At 38.9% G+C, this 26,820-nt stretch overlaps 1 protein-coding gene across 2 annotated transcripts in view; it reads left to right on the forward strand.

The window, feature by feature from the left end:
• Positions 1–26,820, forward strand: part of LOC128227159 (ADAMTS-like protein 1) — a 118,143-nt gene that overhangs the window by 36,873 nt on the left and 54,450 nt on the right. The window contains exon 1 of one of the 2 annotated variants that reach the window (XM_052937414.1): positions 6,816–7,021. The exons of the other annotated variant lie outside the window; for it this stretch is intronic. Coding sequence (XP_052793374.1) covers positions 6,965–7,021 — 57 coding nt within the window. The 5' untranslated portion in view covers positions 6,816–6,964. Of the gene's footprint in view, positions 1–6,815; positions 7,022–26,820 lie in introns of those variants that run through there. 2 annotated transcript variants of the gene reach the window in all.

The following is a 26,820-nucleotide window of genomic DNA, read 5'->3' on the forward strand; positions in this document are numbered from 1 at the left end:
TAAATAGCGTACTCAGATCATTAAAAACCGGAAAATGTTAGAAAAACCGGTGCCTAGTCTACAAAGTGACTCGTATGCACCATCTGCTTCCTATTCTTCTTTAGGTAGTTTATTTGACTCTTCATCGTATTCGGTAAAAATTGTTTGTTTAACTGAAGAGTTAGCTGTCTAGATTGAATGCATCTTTATTGGCGCTTTGTTTATCTTTCATTTTAAATGGAAAGTGTATTCTCATTTTGAAAATAAATTTAACAAAATTGAAAATAGTCAAATAAACCAACGTACGGAATGTTTTCTGAAACAAGGCCTTTCTGTTTTGAATTTTGCAATATAAACATATCGGTACACAAATTATTTTATCACTCGTTACAATTTACCCCCAATGTCTTGTATATTTATGTCCAAACCGGAACTCCTAAAAATCAAGAAACAAGTTAATGATAATTCGTGTCTGTGCATGTTATTTGTAATAATAACGTGTTTCATCAGAGGCCTTACAGCTATGTGTGTTTTATCTTCATACCTTGAACGCTCCCTTCATGGTGGCACGTATCATGGAAATCGTAAAATTGTTTATGAAGAGTTCATGTGTGAAAATCATGTTGCAATTGTCTATCTTCAGGAATAAAACATGATATTTGTGTTACGAAACGCATCTTTTGATGATTATTAGACATGCAGTAATTGGATGTGAACATTTTAAACAACTAGTGCAATTGTGTACGTGTGAGCGTGTGTGTGCGTGGGTGGATATTGAGGACCAATATATCCGTATAATGTTGTTTCATCATCATCATGATGAAGGTTTTCATTTTATCTCCATTCCTTGTTCCAAAAAGCAGCAGTCAAATTTTAAAACATTTTAATCACAAAATGACTCGTAAATATCAAATTGTGTGTATTAAGGTACACTACCTAAGATAGACAACATATTGCCTTTATTTTGTTTGTTTTCTATGTTTCAGCCAACAATTCTCAGAATTCTTTGTAGTTCAGTAGCCTGTGGTTTTGAACCACTATCTTCGAGAGTACAAATGTAACACGACAGTAGATACTTTCCCATGGACACCAAAGAAAATAGTCGGAATAAACGCCAGTTGGAAGGCTTTGGTAACGGTTACATTAAAACAAAAATACGCAGTAACACGTTTACTTTAATTATTACATTTTGTAAGATCAAACGAAAACTAGTGGACCACCCAGCCTTTGGTATCGCTTAAAATATAAGATATTGATGCAGCGAAACGGTCTGCTTATGAATATGTAACTCTTCGGAGTTTTTTGCCTTTGCAAATATGTTTAGAAGTTTAGAATTTTCCTACCTTAACTATTCAATATGTTTTGTTACATTGTTTTCTGTAATTTTGTGTTGTTTCGATACCTTTGATATGATCATTTCTGATACTTGAACAACAGTTGAAATATAAAAACGGCCATAAAGGACAGGTCATCTGGAACCCAAATCCATTAACTGGATTATTATCAAATTAAAATAAGATTATTTCGTGTGACAGGCGAATAGTAAATTCTATAAGGAAATGTATTGTAATGTCTAGGCAACGCCTATTGACGCCTAATATGCCTGGCTATTTTAAATGGATAATTTCAGGATCCAATACGAATTAAATGTCAAAAAGGTTTTAACACAATCATCCCTCATTGCATTTGCATTTTGCATATTATACAATTACAGGGATAAAAATAAAATTGAGCTCTATATTAGCCATTACGTTGTTTAAAAACAAATCACCTGTTCCGAGCTAAAATTTAGCTTATGTGTCGCAAATTGGTTTCGTTTATTTTCTGTTAAACTATTGTTTATAAAATAAAGTGATCAACAAATAGCATGCATACCCATATTTATCAATGCATTACCAAGTACGAACATTCATTAATTCAATCAACCAATTCAACATTGAAACTATAACAGTCATACTGTCGTGTTTGCATATTAGTTCTATGTGATATGACATTAATTGAGTAATAACTCAATGGAAACAACAACGACAAACCAAGCAGCTAAACATAGTTTGTTGCGATTGAGTGAAATGACAACACTATAAAGTTCCATAACCACACAAAGAAGACACAAACAATGCAACACATAAAACTCACATCCACACTATAAAGGAATGTTTGAAATACCACATTCCAACAGCATTCTTGGACGGATACAGGAGTTGACGTTAGAGGGAGCGCACGTAAGAGGCACACCTTGAGGCGAGTGCTCACATCCACAGGAATCCCGTTAATATGCTCTACACATGTCAAAGACGGTTTGGGGGTCCCCCGCACGAATAACGTGGTTAAGTTAAATCTAAAACTGTGCATTATTGGGTAATTTATCTTCAATTACTCCCCATGTATCACCAGTGGTATTGTTGATAGTGTTGTTTATTAACAAGTATTCTTAAAAGAGTATAACTCCTAATTACTAAATTATAAGTATCAGCAGAATAATAACACGTTAAACTTACATCCGCATCCAACCGAATTGATTGTGATTTGCCTCATAAAATCGCGTGTGAGCCATGTATCATCCGACCCGTTTTGTAAGATTCAAAGGTTTACGCTTTCATTATCTTCATAATCGCTGGTATTGTTATGCCTAACGAAGCTTCTTTCATCCCTTGTATCGAGGGCAAAGTCAAGCGTTGATTGTTTTGCTTCGTACCTTACAACAGCAGAGGTCATTTTTCTCTAGAATCCGTTCAACACCGGACTGTTTAACTTCATCTTTAGTTTTCTACAAAGTACGGTATTCAGTGAAATGCAGATGAATTGTGCGGGATTTTGAGTTGTTGTGCAATGTGCGCATATTTATATCATACACCTTTTAATATTTTTGGTGTGTTAACATGACCGAAGTTGGTGCATTAAAACACGTTGGAATATGTATTGCACTTCGTCATTGAATCGCTTTTCAGGAACAACTGCTTTCAACACATTCATTCCTGAATTCGAATTTCATATCAAACTCTGTAATATGTGTGCTTTTCGCCTCAACTTATGATAAGGCAGAAATAAAATATCAATTGATCGTTTTATTAGGAATACATTTATTAAAATCAGGGAAGCCGACAACCACAGGACCTCCGTCATCTGTTTTTAGATATTGACTAACAATACCGTGTAGCTTGATATTTTAGTAGAACACACGTCGCCCTTCATCGGCCAACACAATAAATGATACAGAAAAGAAAAGAATAAAAAGAATGAAATGTGATCAATTGTGCCAAAATATCTCGAAAAGTGATAGCTAGGATTGATGAACCTAGCGATTTCGGGCAATGGTTCATATGACACGTCTTCATTACGATAACGCTCAATGATATACAACATTGAAGCAATAAGTCTAGAAATCATTTATAAACAAATATGTGACTAGTTCATGACACACATCTTTGCGTATGATTCTGGAATAAAAAGCAAATATGTGACAAGTTCATGACACGCGTCTTAGTATGATTCAGGCATTAAAAGCAAATATGTGACAAGTTCATGACACACGTCTGAGTATGATTCAGGCATTAAAAGCAAATATGTGACAAGTTCATGACACACGTCTGAGTATGATTCAGGCATTAAAAGCAAATATGTGACAAGTTCATGACACACGTCTGAGTATGATTCAGGCATTAAAAGCAAATATGTGACAAGTTCATGACACACGTCTGAGTATGATTCTGGAATTAAAAGCAAATATGTGACAAGTTCATGACACACGTCTGAGTATGATTCAGGCATTAAAAGCAAATATGTGACAAGTTCATGACACACGTCTGAGTATGATTCTGGAATTAAAAGCAAATATGTGACAAGTTCATGACACACGTCTGAGTATGATTCTGGATTTAAAAGCAAATATGTGACAAGTTCATGACACACGTCTGAGTATGATTCTGGAATAAAAAGCAAATATGTGACAAGTTCATGACACACGTCTGAGTATGATTCTGGAATTAAAAGCAAATATGTGACAAGTTCATGACACACGTCTGAGTATGATTCTGGAATTAAAAGCAAATATGTGACAAGTTCATGACACACGTCTGAGTATGATTCTGGAATTAAAAGCAAATATGTGACAAGTTCATGACACACGTCTGAGTATGATTCAGGCATTAAAAGCAAATATGTGACAAGTTCATGACACACGTCTGAGTATGATTCTGGAATTAAAAGCAAATATGTGACAAGTTCATGACACACGTCTGAGTATGATTCTGGAATTAAAAGCAAATATGTGACAAGTTCATGACACACGTCTGAGTATGATTCTGGAATAAAAAGCAAATATGTGACAAGTTCATGACACACGTCTGAGTATGATTCAGGAATTAAAAGCAAATATGTGACAAGTTCATGACACACGTCTGAGTATGATTCAGGAATTAAAAGCAAATATGTGATAAGTTCATGACGCATGTATATATACATGAGTATGGTTCTTTGATGATATGCAAATATGTAACGAGTTCATCACACATGTCAGAGTATGATTTAGGGACAGTAGGGTTTAGTCAACACTCGTTTATTATAATCAGACCGATTTCTCGAAATATCTCAATAAGCGTTACAGGTTTAAGAGTTTTGTTACATTAACTGAAATTAGTTGCTTAAATTTGATTTTATAAACCTTAACAAAGTGCATCATGATTGCTTATGGAAAATAAATACTTAAGATGTCTCATACATCTTTAAAATGAGAATATTACACAAATAAGTAACAGAACAAATATAGTGAGCTTACCTTGGTCCTGCTAAAGACTTACGGGACTGAAGATTGTTCGGAATGTTTGGTCGAGGCCCAAGTTTCTCAAAAATACTTAAGTGTTACCCAAAAACCTAGCCAATTTTTTACCACTTAGCAGTCCTTCATGGTTCAAAAAACTAAAGTGCATTATGGTCTGTAATAATAATCTTTTGTCATAGATCATAATGATACAGGTTTTATTTGTCAATAAAGTTGAGAGAAAAAAATAGAGCAAGAAAAGTTTTGTGAGAATATTAAATGTGCCATTGCCTTGTCTACAAAGTGACTCTTATGCACAAACAAATGACGATGACTTTGCTGTGATTCAGGTCGTCATTATGTAACTTGTATAGCTAACTTTTACTCTTTTTTAGCATTAATACGTAGTTTGTTATTCAAATGAAGAGTTGCTCTCTCGTTTGAGTGTTCTCTATTGGCGCCTAGGGTATATTTTATTTTCAACATTTTTGTATAGGTTAGAAATGAAAAACAAATATGTAAAAGAGCCAACGTATGAACGTATAATTTTGAAATCTACATTTCGTTATAGAATGGTCTATCACTCGTAATAGTTCCCCCAAAGTTCTTGTATATTTCTAATATTTTCAACCGGAAATTCTGAAAATGTATAAACAAGTTGCTGATGTTTTTGTCTGCGCATGTTATTTCTTCTAATTACGTATTTTATCGGAGATCTTTGTATTGCCCGCTTAAGCTATATGTGTCTTATCTTTATACTCTGAGCGCCCCATTTATACTGATGCCACGAATCATGGAAATCGTTTCTTTACCAAGAGTTTATGAGTGAAAATAATGCTGTAATCGTCTTTCTTCTGATTTAAAAGCGTCGTGTTTGTTTTGTGAAATGCTTATTATGATATAAAAGGGGGGAACCATTTTGAATAATTTTGTTTCGTGCGTTCGTGCGTATGAGCGTGACTCAAATGATAGGATTATTGCCAAGAAAGTAGAAACCATTGACAAATATTTTATATTTTTCACACCCTGAAGAGCAATGTGTTTTATTTAGTACAATGTATGATTTATTTTCATCATGAAGGCTTATGTTTTATCTCCATTCCCTATTTCAAAAAAGTAGCCTTCGTTTTTTAAAACATTTCTATTACAACACGCTTCCGAAGTGTAAATATCAAATTGTGTGTTTTAAGGTAAACTGCTATACATATAGAATCATACTGGCAATTGTTTGTTTCAGTTTTTGTTTCAATCAACAATGCTGAGCACTATTTGTAGTTTAGTAGCCTGTTCGTAAGTATTCAAGATCTTAAAGAGTACAAATTCGACATGACAGTTCATACTTACCAATTTGACACCAAAGAAAATAGTCGGAATAAACGCCAGTTGGAAGGCTTTCGTAGCAGTAATATTAAAACAAAAATACCCACTTGTTTACTTTAGTTATTACATTTCGTAAGATCAAACGAAAACTAGTGGACCACCCAGCCTTTGGTATCTCCTAAAATATAAGATATGCAAGATGCAGCGCAACGGTCTGCTGTTGAATACGTAACTCTTCGGAGTATTTTTGGAAGATATGCTTAGAAATTTATAACTTTCTTATTTTAACTATTCAATATAGTTAATCCTACTTATAAGTATATATTTGTTTTAATTTGTTGTTTCGTTTTTTAAATAGGCTCATTTTCCCCCATCTGTAAAGACATTATTAATAGTGTTCTTAATTACCAACTATTGAAGAAAGTATGCTTTTACTCTTTATGGCTCATTCATAAGTAACAGCAGAATAACACGATAAACTAGCCTCAGCATCTAACCGATTTGATTTTTATTTACAAAGTTAACCCTTGCCTCAAAATGTCGCGTGTAAGCCATAGATCATCCGACCTTGTAACATTCAAAGGGGCTTGTTGTAACTGACACGTTCAGTTTACGCTGTAATTGCCTACATTATCGTCAAGATAACGAAGCTTCTTTCATCGCTTGTATCGAGGGCAAAGTCAAGCGTTCAGTTTTTTGCTTTATACTTCGCTGCATCAAAAGTCTTTATTCTCTAGAGTCCGTTTAATAACACAGGACCTCGTTTATTTGTAAAGAACGGTATTCAGTGAAATGCAGCTGAATTATGTGGGACGATAAACTGTTGTGTAATGTGCGATACATGGACTTCCTCTGGCGAGCAGCAAATGCACGAGAACATTTAATTGTTAAATCGTCGTTGAAATCAAAATGATTTTTCTCAAAACGACCCTACCCATATTGGTGTGGCTTTGTTATGGACCCAAGGTATGTCATATAGACAGTTGTTGGTACTCTAGATTGTTTTAGTGTGTTTCACGAGATAACGATGTATTTGTTTTTGTCGGGAGTCGTCTGTGACTTTCTGGACACAGGCGATAACCGGAAGTGACATACAACATTCGCATTTATGATTCAGCACGCATGACTCGATACCTAGACTATAATTAAGCACGAACCTGACATCTCTTCTACGATGTAGGTTTACGTATTGAACAAATGATCAATATAATGTTCTTTAACATGTAAACATTAAGAAAATGTTCAGCTAGCAATCAAGAGGTATGCGTCGCTTTTACGACGAAACAAAATGTCTACCGGTAACGTAAATTGACGCTGAAAGGAAGAAAGTTGTTCTACAAAATGTTTGAATGTGACAGTGTCAGTACACACACTTTCGCATTTCATTATTATAGAACTCTGTAAGTGGTTTTTTTTTCTGAGAGTATAAACAATTTTTAAGGTTTTCGCTAGAAATAGTAATACACTGCTGGCAAACCATGATTGTCTGCTTGAAGTCTGGGTTTCCAATAGAGTGCAGATAGAAATCGTGTGGTATTGATGAGTTCCCCCATTCCCTTCAGAAAATAGTACTATGTATGCTCGTTTCAACACAGTTTTATAATAATTATACTATATCTCTGAATTCAAGGGATAATAGTTTCCATTGTACATCATTTTTGGAATCAGCCAAATTCATTTCAAGTTCTGTTATAAGTATATGCATGTGCAGTATTATCAGACATTACTTCGTTAGCGATAATTGCTGTTGATCGAAAATATCTACCTATTCTCAGAACCACCTGGTAGTGTCTCATAAAACCGTAACGGTAATCAACAGTGAACAATAACAACAAAACGGAGTGCAGGCGTAAGGCAGAAAGTGACGTTTTTGTCTGACAAGGAAGACTCCGTCAAACGTTGCACATTGTTGTGTGAGACGTGTGCCTCAAAATATGGCATATTGTGACATCCGACGTCGTCGTCTTCTTAATTGCTGTCACAAATTTACTTCTTTCGAAGATTTTTTTTTCAAATCTAAAAAGTGATTTAAACATTCATGTTGAATCAATTTTAACCTAGTTAAACGTCATTTGATATTTAGATCATTGTCAATATGATATGAGTTCAACTCTGTAAAAACGTTAATACCATCTCAGTATCTGCAAATACTCTTCTCATATACGCACTGTTTTGTGGCTTTCATGTACATGTGTTTATAAAATTATTAGGGTTTCTTCCCTCTAAATAGGAATAGTTTGACACTTTATTTTGCACAAATTTTCAGTTATTTACCAACGTGTTTTAATGGCATAACTCTGATTTGTATTGATGTATTTATTTTGTTTTAACAACCCGAATATATATGAAAGCAGACATCGTCACTGTATCTTCTCTCTTTGTAACATTTTAAGGTGAACAATATCGCTACCATAATGGTTACCTGGTTACGAACAATGATTGTGGTTTACATCAATTAAACCATAACAACTTTTCACCAGACGGGAATAAAGCCGTATCGTGTTCCAAGACTTAATCATCATATACATATAAATATATAATCAGAAATGCTATACATTTCTCCAATTGTTTTTTCAAACATTTCCAATGATAACAGATCTCGAAATGACAGATATCGCCGGGTGTACAACTGTAATGCACAATAAATCCATCAGCTGTCCTCCCATGCGGCGTTGAATCACTCCCTGTGACTGGGCTGGTGAACTAACATGCACACAGGAGATGCATCGTGACACCAGGCATGTCGACAGTAAACTGTTATGTTAATTGTATGTGAGTAACGGTTATGATCTACTCATTCATACTGGAATTTGAGTTAATGTTTTCTTAGAAGTTTCAGTGTTCCGAAATTTCACGTCAAGCCCTGTGATATTAGATATTACTCAGAATGTTTTCCGCCTCAGCCTTGTAAAAGAATAAGATTAGAACGAGATAAAACGTTCATTCAAGAATATAATATATCAAAAAGTATATAATACACCGTCTCAGTAAAATTTCATCAGAATATTCCCACCCATCTGTAATTATAGATGATAGCTGGTTAAAAAACATTTAAGCTGGTATAAACATGCCTTCAAAGAGCGATTATTTGTATTACAATATCAACATTTATTTAAAAGGAGCACATGTAATTAAACTGTGGTCAATGAAAGCTTTGAGAACAAGAATTAAATGAGGAGTCACAGACATCCTTATTCAAACATCTGACCGTTACATGGTCGGTTACTCTGAACTGGATGTACGTTGGGATAATGTCAGATGTACCGAAACCTTCCATATTTCAATGACACATGGTAACCTCTGGCTTTAACCCCTGTATAGTAGAATACATAATTTATTACCCCTTATGGCACATATCATCACTGCCAATGAACACCTTTTAACAAACTGAGATTTATGTTTTTATACACTGGATTTAATTTGTGTTCCGAATGATATTTTTTTTCTCAAAAATGTATTTCATATTTTATTAAGTGTGCTATAGAGCTGAAAAAGTCCACAAATTTGCTTAACATATTGTTTGGAATTCATCTATGTCTCGTATAATAGTTTGCTTCACGTCAAGATATAATTGCCATGCATGTTAAAGACATCGTATTTGGATAAGGTAGACGATGTATTCCGATCATTTACCAAACTAATCAAGGCGTATTCGAAATAATTATGATTGTGTGTGTTTCTTCCTCTCAAATGGGAAATGTTTGCGAGAAATAAATAATGCGTTTATTCATAAAAAAATCTGAATCAAACCTCAGACGTTTTGTGTTGACCAGCAATAACTGTGTTTAAAAAAATAATCTGTTTCTGATTTTGTTTTATGCATTACAAATCTCTGACATAATCCCACAACCAATCTCTGTAACGACCAAGTCTAGTGTTTGCCCAGTCATGTGAATAATGTTATTCATATCATGGTACACTCTACCACGATAATCACTTTCCTGGAATCATAATGGTGATAGATTTCTGGTGATGGTACAGTTCTGCCGTAGATATACGTGTATTCAGGCAACAGCTGACATTTCAACGGGGATTTATCTGATCACTAATCCACAATGTCAGTATTAGGTGTTTAATCGTCAATTAAAATGTCGAGTAGTTTTACTTTTAATATCTTTTTATATATATACCATCACATGAACTCTTGCATGTAGAACAAGAGAAGCTATGTTAGTTAATACTAAACTTGCTCGATTTTAAAGATAGATCAAAGCTGATATGAATAACTTTCGAGTCGTTTCCTGGGCAGACACCAGAACTGTGGCCTTTTTGAGAGGCCATGAGAAAGAACCCCTGGCGGGGCTCGAACCTATAACCTCTTGCGTCTCAATGTTATATCTTGCAGGAATGCTTTTATTCGAGACAAGCTAAGGTTGCATTAGTTGTTATTTTGCTGTGCGACTTTTATCCTACAATAAATGTAAAAGGAATTCGTTCTAGCCGATTTCTTACGGTAAGCAGTTTTAAAAATGTACTCCGGTGTGTTTCCATCCAGATTTCTAAGATGTCTTCGGGAACAGAATTGATGTTGTGCACTTGACTTTTATATTATCATGAACAACGCAACGTTAGGATTTTACTTTTATTGACCGATAGAAACTACAAGGAAAAGTTCGGTACAAGGATCCCTTTTCAAACAATTGAAACTACACGGACAATGCCATAATCAAAATCCTGTATAAACAGTGGAAACTACAGGGACAAGCCCAGTAACAGGATCCTGTATAAACATTGGAAACTACAGGGACAGGCCCGTAACAGGATCCTGTATAAACAGAATACACTACTGGAAAAAACCTAGTACAAGGATCCTGTTTTAACAATACAAACTACAAGACAAGCCCATAATCAGGATCCTGTATAGACAATTGAAACTACAGGGACAAGCCCAGTACCAGAATCCTGTATTAACTGAAGAAACTACTTGGATAAGCCCAGTACCAGGATCCTGTATTAACTGAAGAAACTACTTGGATAAGCCCAGTACCAGGATCCTGTATTAACTGAAGAAACTACTTGGACAAGCCCAGTACCAGAATCCTGTATTAACTGAAGAAACTACTTGGACAAGCCCAGTACCAGGATCCTGTATTAACTGAAGAAACTACTTGGATAAGCCCAGAACCAGAATCCTGTATTAACTGAAGAAACTACTTGGATAAGCCCAGAACCAGAATCCTGTATTAACTGAAGAAACTACTTGGATAAGCCCAGAACCAGGATCCTGTATTAACTGAAGAAACTACTTGGACAAGCCCAGTACCAGGATCCTGTATTAACTGAAGAAACTACTTGGACAAGCCCAGAACCAGAATCCTGTATTAACTGAAGAAACTACTTGGATAACCCCAGAACCAGAATCCTGTATTAACTAAAGAAACTACTTGGATAAGCCCAGAACCAGGATCCTGTATTAACTAAAGAAACTACTTGGATAAGCCCAGAACCAGAATCCTGTATTAACTGAAGAAACTACTTGGATAAGCCCAGAACCAGAATCCTGTATTAACTGAAGAAACTACTTGGATAAGCCCAGAACCAGAATCCTGTATTAACTGAAAGAACTACTTGGATAAGCCCAGTACCAGAATCCTGTATTAACTGAAGAAACTACTTGGACAAGCCCAGTACCAGGATCCTGTATTAACTGAAGAAACTACAGGGACAAGCCCAGAATCAGGATCCTGTATTAACTGAATAAACTACTTGGGTAAGCCCAGTACCAGAATCCTGTATTAGCTGAAGAAACTACTTGGATAAGCCCAGTACCAGAATCCTGTATTAACTGAAGAAACTACTTGGATAAGCCCAGAACCAGGATCCTGTATTAACTGAAGAAACTACTTGGACAAGCCCAGTACCAGGATCCTGTATTAACTGAAGAAACTACTTGGATAAGCCCAGAACCAGAATCCTGTATTAACTGAAGAAACTACTTGGATAAGCCCAGTACCAGAATCCTGTATTAACTGAAGAAACTACTTGGATAAGCCCAGTACCAGGATCCTGTATTAACTGAAGAAACTACAGGGACAAGTCCAGTACCAGGATCCTGTATTAACTGAAGAAACTACTTGGGTAAGCCCAGTACCAGAATCCTGTATTAACTGAAGAAACTACTTGGATAAGCCCAGTACCAGTATCCTGTATTAACTGAAGAAACTACTTGGACAAGCCCAGTACAAGGACCCTGTATTACCTGAAGAAACTTCTTGGATAAGCCCAGAACCAGGACCCTGTATTAACTGAAGAAACTACTTGGATAAGCCCTGTACCAGAATCCTGTATTAACTGAAGAAACTACTTGGACAAGCCCAGTACCAGAATCCTGTATTAACTGAAGAAACTACTTGGATAAGCCCAGTACCAGAATCCTGTATTAACTGAAGAAACTACTTGGATAAGCCCAGTACCAGAATCCTGTATGAAATGAAGAAACTACTTGGATAAGCCCAGTACCAGAATCCTGTATTAACTGAAGAAACTACTTGGATAAGCCCAGAACCAGGACCCTGTATTAACTGAAGAAACTACTTGGGTACGCCCAGTAACAGAATTCTGTATTAACTGAAGAAACTACTTGGACAAGCCCAGTACCAGGACCCTGTATTAACTGAAGAAACTACAGGGACAAGCCCAGTACCAGGATCCTGTATTAACTGAATAAACTACTTGGGTAAGCCCAGTACCAGAATCCTGTATTAACTGAAGAAACTACTTGGATAAGCCCAGAACCAGGACCCTGTATTAACTGAAGAAACTACTTGGGTACGCCCAGTAACAGAATTCTGTATTAACTGAAGAAACTACTTGGACAAGCCCAGTACCAGGACCCTGTATTAACTGAAGAAACTACAGGGACAAGCCCAGTACCAGGATCCTGTATTAACTGAATAAACTACTTGGGTAAGCCCAGTTCCAGAATCCTGTATTAACTGAAGAAACTACTTGGATAAGCCCAGAACCAGGATCCTGTATTAACTGAAGAAACTACTTGGACAAGCCCAGTACCAGGATCCTGTATTAACTAAAGAAACTACTTGGATAAGCCCAGAACCAGAATCCTGTATTAACTGAAGAAACTACTTGGATAAGCCCAGAACCAGAATCCTGTATTAACTGAAGAAACTACTTGGATAAGCCCAGTACCAGGATCCTGTATTAACTGAAGAAACTACAGGGACAAGTCCAGTACCAGGATCCTGTATTAACTGAATAAACTACTTGGGTAAGCCCAGTACCAGGATCCTGTATTAACTGAAGAAACTACTTGGATAAGCCCAGTACCAGAATCCTGTATTAACTGAAGAAACTACTTGGGTACGCCCAGTACCAGGACCCTGTATTACCTGAAGAAACTACTTGAATAAGCCCAGTACCAGGACCCTGTATTAACTAAAGAAACTACTTGGATAAGCCCTGTACCAGAATCCTGTATTAACTGAAGAAACTACTTGGACAAGCCCAGTACCAGAATCCTGTATTAACTGAAGAAACTACTTGGATAAGCCCAGTACCAGAATCCTGTATTAACTGAAGAAACTACTTGGATAAGCCCAGTACCAGAATCCTGTATGAAATGAAGAAACTACTTGGATAAGCCCAGTACCAGAATCCTGTATTAACTGAAGAAACTACTTGGATAAGCCCAGAACCAGGACCCTGTATTAACTGAAGAAATTACTTGGGTACGCCCAGTAACAGAATTCTGTATTAACTGAAGAAACTACTTGGACAAGCCCAGTACCAGGACCCTGTATTAACTGAAGAAACTACTTGGGTAAGCCCAGTACCAGAATCCTGTATTAACTGAAGAAACTTCTTGGATAAGCCCAGTACCAGGATCCTGTTTGAACAATGAAACGTTCGAGACAAGCCCATAATAAGGATTCTGAATAAACAATGGAAACTATAGAGACAAACCCAGTATCAGGATCCTGTATAAACTGAAGAAACACTTGGTAAAGCACAGTACCAGGATCCTGTATTCACTGAAGAAACTACTTGGACAAGCCCTGTACCAGGATCCTGTTTAAACAATGGAAGCTTCAGGGACAAGCCCAGTATCAAGATCATGTGCAAACAATGGAACCTACAGGGGCAAACCAATTATCAGAATCCTGTATAAACAATGGAAGCTAAAGGGACAAGCCCATTATCAGGATCCTGTATAAACAATGCAAGCTACAGGGACAAGTCAATTATCAGAAACCTATATAATCAATGCAAGCTACAGGGACAAGCCCAATACCAGGAAACTGTATAAACAATGAAAGAAACAGGGACAAGCCCAGTATCAGGATCATGTATAAACAATGCAAGCTACAGGGACAAGCCCATTACCAAGATCCTGTATAAACAATGTAAGATACAGGGACTAGCCCAGTATCAGGATCCTGTTTAAACAATGGCAGCTACAGGAACAAGCCCATTATCAGGATACTGTTTAAACAGTGGAAGCAACAGGGACAAGCCCAATACCAGGATCCTGTATAAACAATGGAAGCTACAGTGAAAAGCCCAGTATCAGGATCCTGTATTAATAATGGAAGCTACAGGGACAAGCCCATTATCAGGATCCTATATTAACAATGGAAGCTACAGGGACAAGCCCAGTATCAGGATCCTGTATAAACAATGGCAGCTATAAGGACAAGCCCAGTATCAGGATCCTGTATAAACAATGGAAGCTACAGTGAAAAGCCCAGTATCAGGATCCTGTATTAATAATGGAAGCTACAGGGACAAGCCCATTATCAGGATCCTATATTCCTAAATTAACAATGGAAGCTACAGGGACAAGCCCAGTATCAGGATCCTGTATAAACAATGGCAGCTATAAGGACAAGCCCAGTATCAGGATCCTGTATAAACAATGGAAGCTATAGGGACAAGCCCAGTATCAGGATCCTGTATAAACAATGGAGGCTACAGGGACAAGCCCAGTATCAGGATCCTGTATAAACAATGGAAGCTACAGGGACAAGCCCAGTATCAGGATCCTGTATAAACAATGGAAGCTACAGGAACAAGCCCAGTATCAGGATACTGTTTAAACAATGGAAGCTACAGTGAAAAGCCCAGTATCAGGATCCTGTATTAATAATGGAAGCTACAGGGACAAGCCCATTATCAGGATCCTATATTCCTAAATTAACAATGGAAGCTACAGGGACAAGCCCAGTATCAGGATCCTGTATAAACAATGGCAGCTATAAGGACAAGCCCAGTATCAGGATCCTGTATAAACAATGGAAGCTATAGGGACAAGCCCAGTATCAGGATCCTGTATAAACAATGGAGGCTACAGGGACAAGCCCAGTATCAGGATCCTGTATAAACAATGGAAGCTACAGGGACAAGCCCAGTATCAGGATCCTGTATAAACAATGGAGGCTACAGGGACAAGCCCAGTATCAGGATCCTGTATAAACAATGGAGGCTACAGGGACAAGCCCAGTATCAGGATCCTGTATAAACAATGGAAGCTACAGGGACAAGCCCAGTACCAGGATCCTGTATAAACAATGGAAGCTACAGGGACAAGCCCAGTATCAGGATCCTGTATAAACAATGGCAGCTATAAGGACAAGCCCAGTATCAGGATCCTGTATAAACAATGGAAGCTACAGGGACAAGCCCAGTATCAGGATCCTGTATAAACAATGGAAGCTACAGGGACAAGCCCAGTATCAGGATCCTGTATAAACAATGGAAGCTACAGGGACAAGCCCAGTATCAGGATCCTGTATAAACAATGGAAGCTACAGGGACAAGCCCATTATCAGGATACTGTTTAAACAGTGGAAGCTACAGGGACAAGCCCAGTATCAGGATCCTGTATAAACAATGGAAGCTACAGGGACAAGCCCATTATCAGGATCCTGTATAAACAATGGAAGCTATAAGGACAAGCCCAGTATCAGGATCCTGTATAAACAATGGAAGCTACAGGGACAAGCCCAGTATCAGGATCCTGTATAAACAATGGCAGCTATAAGGACAAGCCCAGTATCAGGATCCTGTATAAACAATGGAAGCTACAGGGACAAGCCCAGTATCAGGATCCTGTATAAACAATGGAAGCTACAGGGACAAGCCCAGTATCAGGATCCTGTATAAACAATGGAAGCTACAGGGACAAGCCCAGTATCAGGATCCTGTATAAACAATCAAAACTACAGGGACAAGCCCAGTGTCAAGATCCTGTGTAAACAATGAACGCTACAGGGACAAGCCCAGTATCAAAATCCTGTATAAACAATGGAAGATACAAGAACAAGCCCTGTCTCAGGATCGTGTATTAAGAACGGAATCTACAGGGATAAGCGCAGTATCAGAATCCTAAATTTTCAGAATAAACTACTGAGAAAACCCCAGTACGAGGATCATATATTAACAATGGAAACTACAGGGACAAGCCCTGTCTCAAAATCCTGTATAAACAATGTAAGATACAGGGACAAGCAAAGTATCAGGATCCTGTATAAACAATGGAAGCTACAGGGACAAGCCCATAATAAGGATCCTGTATAAACAATGGAAGCTACAGAGACAAGCCCAGTATCAGGATCCTGTATAAAAATATGGAAGCTACAGGGACAAGCCCAGTAACATAATCCTGTGAAAACAATGAAAACTACAGGGACAAGCCCAGTATCAGGATCCTGTATAAACAGTGGAAGCTACAGGGACAAGCCCAGTATCAGGATCCTGTATAAACAATGGAAGCTACAGGGACAAGCCCAGTATCAGGATCCTGTATAAACAATGGAAGCTACAGGGACAAGCCCAGTATCAGGATCCTGTATAAACAATGGAAGCTACAGGGACAATCCAAGCATCAGGATCCTGTATAAACAATGGAAGCTACAGGGACAAGCCCAGTATCAGGATCCTGTATAAACAATGGAAGCTACAGGGACAATCCAAGCATCAGGATCCTGTATAAACAATGGAAGCTACAGGGACAAGCCCAGTAACATAATCCTGTATAAACAATGGAAGCTACAGGGACAAGCCCAGTATCAGGATCCTGTATGAACAATGGAAGCTACAGGGACAAGCCCAGTATCAGGATCCTGTATAAACAATGGAAGCTACAGGGACAATCCAAGCATCAGGATCCTGTATAAACAATGGAAGCTACAGGGACAAGCCCAGTATCAGGATCCTGTATAAACAATGGAAGCTACAGGGACAATCCAAGCATCAGGATCCTGTATAAACAATGGAAGCTACAGGGACAAGCCCAGTATCAGGATCCTGTATAAACAATGGAAGCTACAGGGACAATCCAAGCATCAGGATCCTGTATAAACAATGGAAGCTACAGGGACAATCCAAGCATCAGGATCCTGTATAAACAATGGAAGCTACAGGGACAATCCAAGCATCAGGATCCTGTATAAACAGTGGAAGCTACAGGGACAAGCCCAGTATCAGGATCCTGTATAAACAATGGAAGCTACAGGGACAATCCAAGCATCAGGATCCTGTATAAACAATGGAAGCTACAGGAACAAGCCCAGTATCAGGATCCTGTATAAACAATGGAAGCTACAGGGACAGCCCAGTATCAGGATCCTGTATAAACAATGGAAGCTACAGGGACAAGCCCAGTATCAGGATCCTGTATAAACAATGGAAGCTACAGGGACAAGCCCAGTAACATAATCCTGTATAAACAATGGAAGCTACAGGGACAATCCAAGCATCAGGATCCTGTATAAACAATGGAAGCTACAGGGACAAGCCCAGTATCAGGATCCTGTATAAACAATGGAAGCTACAGGGACAAGCCCAGTATCAGGATCCTGTATAAACAATGGAAGCTATAGGGACAAGCCCAGTATCAGGATCCTGTATAAACAATGGAGGCTACAGGGACAAGCCCAGTATCAGGATCCTGTATAAACAGTGGAAGCTACAGGGACAAACCAAGTATCAGGATCCTGATTAACAATGAAAACTAAAGGGACAAGCCCATTATCAGGATCCTGTATAAATAATGGAAGCTACAGGGACAAGCCCATTATCAAGATCCTGTATAAACAAAGAATACTAAAGGGACAAGCCCAATACCAGGATCCTGTATAAACAATGAAAGATACAGGGACAAGCCCATTATCAGGATCCTGTATAAATAATGGAAGATACAGGGACAAGCCCAGTATCAGGATCCTGTATAAACAATGCAAGCTACAGGGACAAGCCCAGTACCAGGATCCTGTATAAACAATGGAAGCTACAGAGACAATCCCAATATCAGGATCCTGTATAAACAATGGAATCTACAGGAACAAGCCCATTATCAGGATACTGTTTAAACAATGAAAGCTACAGTGAAAAGCCCAGTATCAGGATACTGTATTAACAATGAAAGCTACAGGGACAAGCCCAGTACCAGGATCCTGTATACACAATGTAAGCTACAGGGACAAGCCCAGTATCAGGATCCTGTATAAACAATGGAAGCTACAGGGACAAGCCCAGTATCAGGATCCTGTATAAACAATGGAAGCTACAGGGACAAGCCCATTAACAGGATCCTGTATAAACAATGGAAGCTACAGGCGCAAGCCCAGTATCAGGATCCTGTGTAAACAATGGAAGCTACAGGGACAAGCCCAGTATCAGGATCCTGTATAAACAATGGAAGCTACAGGGACAAGCCCATTATCAGGATCCTGTATAAACAATGGAAGCTACAGGGACAAGCCCAGTATCAGGATCCTGTGTAAACAATGGAAGCTACAGAGACAAGCCCAGTATCAGATTCCTGTGTAAACAATGGAAGCTACAGGGACAAGCCCATTAACAGGATCCTGTATAAACAATGGAAGCTACAGGGACAAGCCCAGTATCAGGATCCTGTATAAACAATGGAAGATACAAGAACAAGCCCTGTCTCAGGATCGTGTAATAAGAACGGAATCTACAGGGATAAGCGCAGTATCAGAATCCTAAATTTTCAGAATAAACTACTGAGAAAACCCCAGTACGAGGATCATATATTAACAATGGAAACTACAGTGACAAGCCCTGTCTCAAAATCCTGTATAAACAATGTAAGATACAGGGACAAGCAAAGTATCAGGATCCTGTATAAACAATGGAAGCTAAAGGGACAAGCCCATAATAAGGATCCTGTATAAACAATGGAAGCTACAGAGACAAGCCCAGTATCAGGATCCTTTATAAAAATATGGAAGCTACAGGGACAAGCCCAGTAACATAATCCTGTATAAACAGTGGAAGCTACAGGGACAAGCCCAGTATCAGGATCCTGTATAAACAATGGAAGCTACAGGGACAAGCCCAGTATCAGGATCCTGTATAAACAATGGAAGCTACAGGGACAATCCAAGCATCAGGATCCTGTATAAACAATGGAAACTACAGGGACAAGCCCAGTATCAGGATCCTGTATAAACAATGGAAGCTACAGGGACAAGCCCAGTATCAGGATCCTGTATAAACAATGGAAGCTACAGGGACAAGCCCAGTATCAGGATCCTGTATTAACAATGGAAGCTACAGGGACAAGCTCATTATCAGGATCCTGTATAAACAATGGGAGCTACAGGGACAAGCCCAGTATCAGGATCCTGTATAAACAATGGAAGCTACAGGGACAAGCCCAGTATCAGGATCCTGTATAAACAATCAAAACTACAGGGACAAGCCCAGTATCAGGATCCTGTATAAACAATCAAAACTACAGGGACAAGCCCAGTATCATGATCCTGTATAAACAATGAAAACTACAGGGATAAGCCCATTATCAGGATCCTGTATAAACAATGGGAGCTACAGAGACAAGCCAAGTATCAAGATCCTGTATAAAAATGGAAGCTACAGGGACAAGCCCATTATGAGGATCCTGTATAAAGAAAGAAAACTACAGGGACAAGCCAAGTATCAGGATCCTGTTTTAAGAATGAAAACTACAGGGATAAGCCCATTATCAGGATCCTGTGTAAACAATGAAAACTACAGGGACAATCCAAGTATCAGGATCCTGTATTAACAATGGAAACTACAGAGACGAGCCCAGAATCAGGATCCTGTATTAACAATGGAAACTACCGGGACAAGCCAAGTATCAGGATCCTGTTCTAACAATGGACACTACAGAGACGAGCCCAGTATCAGGATCCTGTATAAACAATGGAAGCTATAGGGACAAGCCCAGAATCAGGATCCTGTATAAACAATGGAAGCTACAGGGACAAACCAAGTATCAGGATCCTGATTAACAATGAAAACTAAAGGGACAAGCCCATTATCAGGATCCTGTATAAATAATGGAAGCTACAGGGACAAGCCCATTATCAAGATCCTGTATAAACAAAGAATACTACAGGGACAAGCCCAATACCAGGATCCTGTATAAACAATGAAAGATACAGGGACAAGCCAAGTATCAGGATCCTGTATAAATAATGGAAGATACAGGGACAAGCCCAGTATCAGGATCCTGTATTAACAATGGAAACTACAGAGACAAGCCCAGTATAAGGATCCTGTATAAACAATGGAAGCTACAGAGACAATCCCAATATCAGGATCCTGTATAAACAATGGAATCTACAGGAACAAGCCCATTATCAGGATACTGTTTAAACAATGAAAGCTACAATGAAAAGCCCAGTATCAGGATACTGTATTAACAATGAAAGCTACAGGGACAAGCCCAGTATCAGGATCCTGTATAAACAATGGAAGCTACAGGGGAAAGCCTAGTATCAGGATACTGTATAAACAATGAAAGCTACAGGGAAAAGCCCAGTACCAGGATCCTGTATACACAATGTAAGCTACAGGGACAAGCCCAGTATCAGGATCCTGTGTAAACAATGGAAGCTACAGGGACAAGCCCATTAACAGGATCCTGTATAAACAATGGAAGCTACAGGGACAAGCCCAGTACCAGGATCCTGTATAAACAGTGGAAACTACAGGGACAAGCCCAGTATCAGGATCCTGTATAAACAGTGGAAGCTACAGGGACAAGCCCATTATCAGGATCCTGTATAAACAATCAAAACTACAGGGACAAGCCCAGTATCAGGAAACAATGGAAGATACAAGGACAAGCCCTGTCTCAGGATCGTGTATTAAGAACGGAATCTACAGGGATAAGCGCAGTATCAGGATCCTAAATTTGCAGAATAAACTACTGAGAAAACCCCAGTACGAGGATCATATATTAACAATGGAAATTACAGGGACAAGCCCTGTCTCAAAATCCTGTATAAACAATGTAAGATACAGGGACAAGCCCAGTATCAGGATCCTGTATAAACAATGGAAGCTACAGGGACAAGCCCATTAACAGGATCCTGTATAAACAATGGAAGCTACAGGCGCAAGCCCAGTATCAGGATCCTGTGTAAACAATGGAAGCTACAGGGACAAGCCCAGTATCAGGATCCTGTATAAACAATGGAAGCTACAGGGACAAGCCCATTAACAGGATCCTGTATAAACAATGGAAGCTACAGGGACAAGCCCAGTATCAGGATCCTGTGTAAACAATGGAAGCTACAGAGACAAGCCCAGTATCAGATTCCTGTGTAAACAATGGAAGCTACAGGGACAAGCCCATTAACAGGATCCTGTATAAACAATGGAAGCTACAGGGACAAGCCCAGTATCAGGATCCTGTATAAACAATGGAAGATACAAGAACAAGCCCTGTCTCAGGATCGTGTAATAAGAACGGAATCTACAGGGATAAGCGCAGTATCAAAATCCTAAATTTTCAGAATAAACTACTGAGAAAACCCCAGTACGAGGATCATATATTAACAATGGAAACTACAGTGACAAGCCCTGTCTCAAAATCCTGTATAAACAATGTAAGATACAGGGACAAGCAAAGTATCAGGATCCTGTATAAACAATGGAAGCTAAAGGGACAAGCCCATAATAAGGATCCTGTATAAACAATGGAAGCTACAGAGACAAGCCCAGTATCAGGATCCTTTATAAAAATATGGAAGCTACAGGGACAAGCCCAGTAACATAATCCTGTATAAACAGTGGAAGCTACAGGGACAAGCCCAGTATCAGGATCCTGTATAAACAATGGAAGCTACAGGGACAAGCCCAGTATCAGGATCCTGTATAAACAATGGAAGCTACAGGGACAATCCAAGCATCAGGATCCTGTATAAACAATGGAAACTACAGGGACAAGCCCAGTATCAGGATCCTGTATTAACAATGGAAGCTACAGGGACAAGCCCAGTATCAGGATCCTGTATAAACAATGGAAGCTACAGGGACAAGCCCAGTATCAGGATCCTGTATTAACAATGGAAGCTACAGGGACAAGCCCATTATCAGAATCCTGTATAAACAATGGGAGCTACAGGGACAAGCCCAGTATCAGGATCCTGTATAAACAGTGGAAGCAACAGGGACAAACCCAGTATCAGGATCCTGTATAAACAATCAAAACTACAGGGACAAGCCCAGTATCAGGATCCTGTATAAACAATCAAAACTACAGGGACAAGCCCAGTATCAGGATCCTGTATTAACAATGGAAGCTACAGGGACAAGCTCATTATCAGAATCCTGTATAAACAATGGGAGCTACAGAGACAAGCCAAGTATCAAGATCCTGTATAAAAATGGAAGCTACAGGGACAAGCCCATTATGAGGATCCTGTATAAAGAAAGAAAACTACAGGGACAAGCCAAGTATCAGGATCCTGTTTTAAGAATGAAAACTACAGGGATAAGCCCATTATCAGGATCCTGTATAAACAATGAAAACTACAGGGACAATCCAAGTATCAGGATCCTTTTTTAACAATGGAAACTACAGAGACGAGTCCAGAATCAGGATCCTGTATTAACAATGGAAACTACCGGGACAAGCCAAGTATCAGGATCCTGTATTAACAATGGAAACTACAGAGACGAGCCCAGTATCAGGATCCTGTATAAACAATGGAAGCTATAGGGACAAGCCCAGAATCAGGATCCTGTATAAACAATGGAAGCTACAGGGACAAACCAAGTATCAGGATCCTGATTAACAATGAAAACTAAAGGGACAAGCCCATTATCAGGATCCTGTATAAATAATGGAAGCTACAGGGACAAGCCCATTATCAAGATCCTGTATAAACAAAGAATACTACAGGGACAAGCCCAATACCAGGATCCTGTATAAACAATGAAAGATACAGGGACAAGCCCATTATCAGGATCCTGTATAAATAATGGAAGATACAGGGACAAGCCCAGTATCAGGATCCTGTATAAACAATGCAAGCTACAGAGACAAGCCCAGTATAAGGATCCTGTATAAACAATGGAAGCTACAGAGACAATCCCAATATCAGGATCCTGTATAAACAATGGAATCTACAGGAACAAGCCCATTATCAGGATACTGTTTAAACAATGAAAGCTACAATGAAAAGCCCAGTATCAGGATACTGTATTAACAATGAAAGCTACAGGGACAAGCCCAGTATCAGGATCCTGTATAAACAATGGAAGCTACAGGGGAAAGCCTAGTATCAGGATACTGTATAAACAATGAAAGCTACAGGGAAAAGCCCAGTACCAGGATCCTGTATACACAATGTAAGCTACAGGGACAAGCCCAGTATCAGGATCCTGTGTAAACAATGGAAGCTACAGGGACAAGCCCATTAACAGGATCCTGTATAAACAATGGAAGCTACAGGGACAAGCCCAGTACCAGGATCCTGTATAAACAGTGGAAGCTACAAGGACAAGCCCAGTATCAGGATCCTGTATAAACAGTGGAAGCTACAGGGACAAGCCCATTATCAGGATCCTGTATAAACAATCAAAACTACAGGGACAAGCCCAGTATCAGGAAACAATGGAAGATACAAGGACAAGCCCTGTCTCAGGATCGTGTATTAAGAACGGAATCTACAGGGATAAGCGCAGTATCAGGATCCTAAATTTGCAGAATAAACTACTGAGAAAACCCCAGTACGAGGATCATATATTAACAATGGAAATTACAGGGACAAGCCCTGTCTCAAAATCCTGTATAAACAATGTAAGATACAGGGACAAGCCCAGTATCAGGATCCTGTATAAACAATGGAAGCTACAGGGACAAGCCCATTATAAGGATCCTGTATAAACAATGGAAGCTACAGAGACAAGCCCAGTATCAGGATCCTGTATAAAAAAATGGAAGCTACAGGGACAAGCCCAGTAACATAATCCTGTGAAAACAATGAAAACTACAGGGACAAGCCAAGTATCAGGATCCTGTATAAACAATGGAAGCTACAGGGACAAGCCCAGTATCAGGATCCTGTATAAACAACGAAAACTACAGGGACAAGCCCAGTATCAGGATCCTGTATAAACAATGAAAACTACAGGGACAACCCAAGTATCAGGATCCTGTATTAACAATGGAAGCTACAGGGACAAGCCCATTATCAGGATCCTGTATAAACAATGGGAGCTACAGAGACAAGCCCAGTATCAGGATCCTGTATAAACAATGGAAGCTACCGGACAAGCCAAGTATCAAGATCCTGTATAAATAATGGAAGCTACAGGGACAAGCCCATTATCAGGATCCTGTATAAACAAAGAAAACTACAGGGACAAGCCAAGTATCAGGATCCTGTTTTAACAATGAAAACTACAGGGATAAGCCCATTATCAGGATCCTGTGTAAACAATGAAAACTACAGGGACAATCCAAGTATCAGGATCCTGTATTAACAATGGAAACTACAGAGACCAGCCCAGAATCAGGATCCTGTATTAACAATGGAAACTACAGGGACAAGCCAAGTATCAGGATCCTGTGTAAACAACGAACGCTACAGGGACAAGCCCAGTATCAAAATCCTGTATAAACAATGGAAGATACAAGGACAAGCCCTGTCTCAGGATCGTGTATTAAGAACGGAATCTACAGGGATAAGCGCAGTATCAGGATCCTAAATTTGCAGAATAAACTACTGAGAAAACCCCAGTACGAGGATCATATATTAACAATGGAAATTACAGGGACAAGCCCTGTCTCAAAATCCTGTATAAACAATGTAAGATACAGGGACAAGCCCAGTATCAGGATCCTGTATAAACAATGGAAGCTACAGGGACAAGCCCATTATAAGGATCCTGTATAAACAATGGAAGCTACAGAGACAAGCCCAGTATCAGGATCCTGTATAAAAAAATGGAAGCTACAGGGACAAGCCCAGTAATATAATCCTGTGAAAACAATGAAAACTACAGGGACAAGCCAAGTATCAGGATCCTGTATAAACAATGGAAGCTACAGGGACAAGCCCAGTATCAGGATCCTGTATAAACAATGGAAGCTACAGGGACAAGCCCAGTATCAGGATCCTGTATAAACAACGAAAACTACAGGGACAAGCCCAGTATCAGATTCCTGTATAAACAATGAAAACTACAGGGACAACCCAAGTATCAGGATCCAGTATTAACAATGAAAGCTACAGGGACAAGCCCATTATCAGGATCCTGTATAAACAATGGGAGCTACAGAGACAAGCCCAGTATCAGGATCCTGTATAAACAATGGGAGCTACAGAGACAAGCCCAGTATCAGGATCCTGTATAAACAATGGGAGCTACAGAGACAAGCCCAGTATCAGGATCCTGTATAAACAATGGGAGCTACAGAGACAAGCCCAGTATAAGGATCCTGTATAAACAATGGGAGCTACAGAGACAAGCCCAGTATCAGGATCCTGTATAAACAATGGAAGCTACCGGACAAGCCAAGTATCAAGATCCTGTATAAATAATAGAAGTTACAGGGACAAGCCCATTATCAGGATCCTGTATAAACAAAGAAAACTACAGGGACAAGCCAAGTATCAGGATCCTGTTTTAACAATGAAAACTACAGGGATAAGCCCATTATCAGGATCCTGTGTAAACAATGAAAACTACAGGGACAAGCCAAGTATCAAGATCCTGTATTAACAATGGAAACTACAGAGACCAGCCCAGAATCAGGATCCTGTATTAACAATGGAAACTACAGAGACAAGCCCAGTATCAGGATCCTGTATAAACAATGGAAGCTACAGGGACAAGCCAAGTATCAGGATCCTGTATTAACAACGGAAACTACAGGGACGAGCCCAGTATCAGAATCCTGTATTAACAATGGAAGGTTTAGGGACAAGCCAAGTATCAGGATCCTGTTTAAACAATAACCGCAAGGACAAGTCCAGTCTCAGACAAATTTCTGTTCTGGTCATAAAATGTAAGTTCATTAAATGAGTTCTGATTTTGTCTACAATTAATTCCAACAAATATCGACAAATGATTAAGCTTGTATTTGAACTATTTACGTGAAATTAACGAATTGCAAAACAGCAAATAATCAAAATGCAAAAGCGAGTTCTAACATAATTGCATTTAAAGCATTGGTTCTTTGTAGCAATTTTAGAGCACAGTCAAAGTTAAAAAAAGAAAGAAGAAGAAACCCTTGCTTGAATTATAAAGTAAATAGTTTCCTCAAAAAAAAAGAAGAAAATACTGATTCATCACAATTGTAATTGAATCATTCTTCAATGCATTCCGTTGTATTCTGCCATTTCAGCTGTTTCTAGGTAGTTGAAACATTGAAACCTTAATGTTTATGACTGGTTATTGCAACTTGCTAAATCAACGCCATTACAAAGACTTGATCAGTAAACAATTTTGACATAATGCGTAAATGTTCCTTCTTATAAACAAAATACACTTCA

Source organism: Mya arenaria, chromosome 3 (assembly GCF_026914265.1).
Source record: "Mya arenaria isolate MELC-2E11 chromosome 3, ASM2691426v1".
Lineage (NCBI taxonomy): Eukaryota > Metazoa > Mollusca > Bivalvia > Myida > Myidae > Mya > Mya arenaria.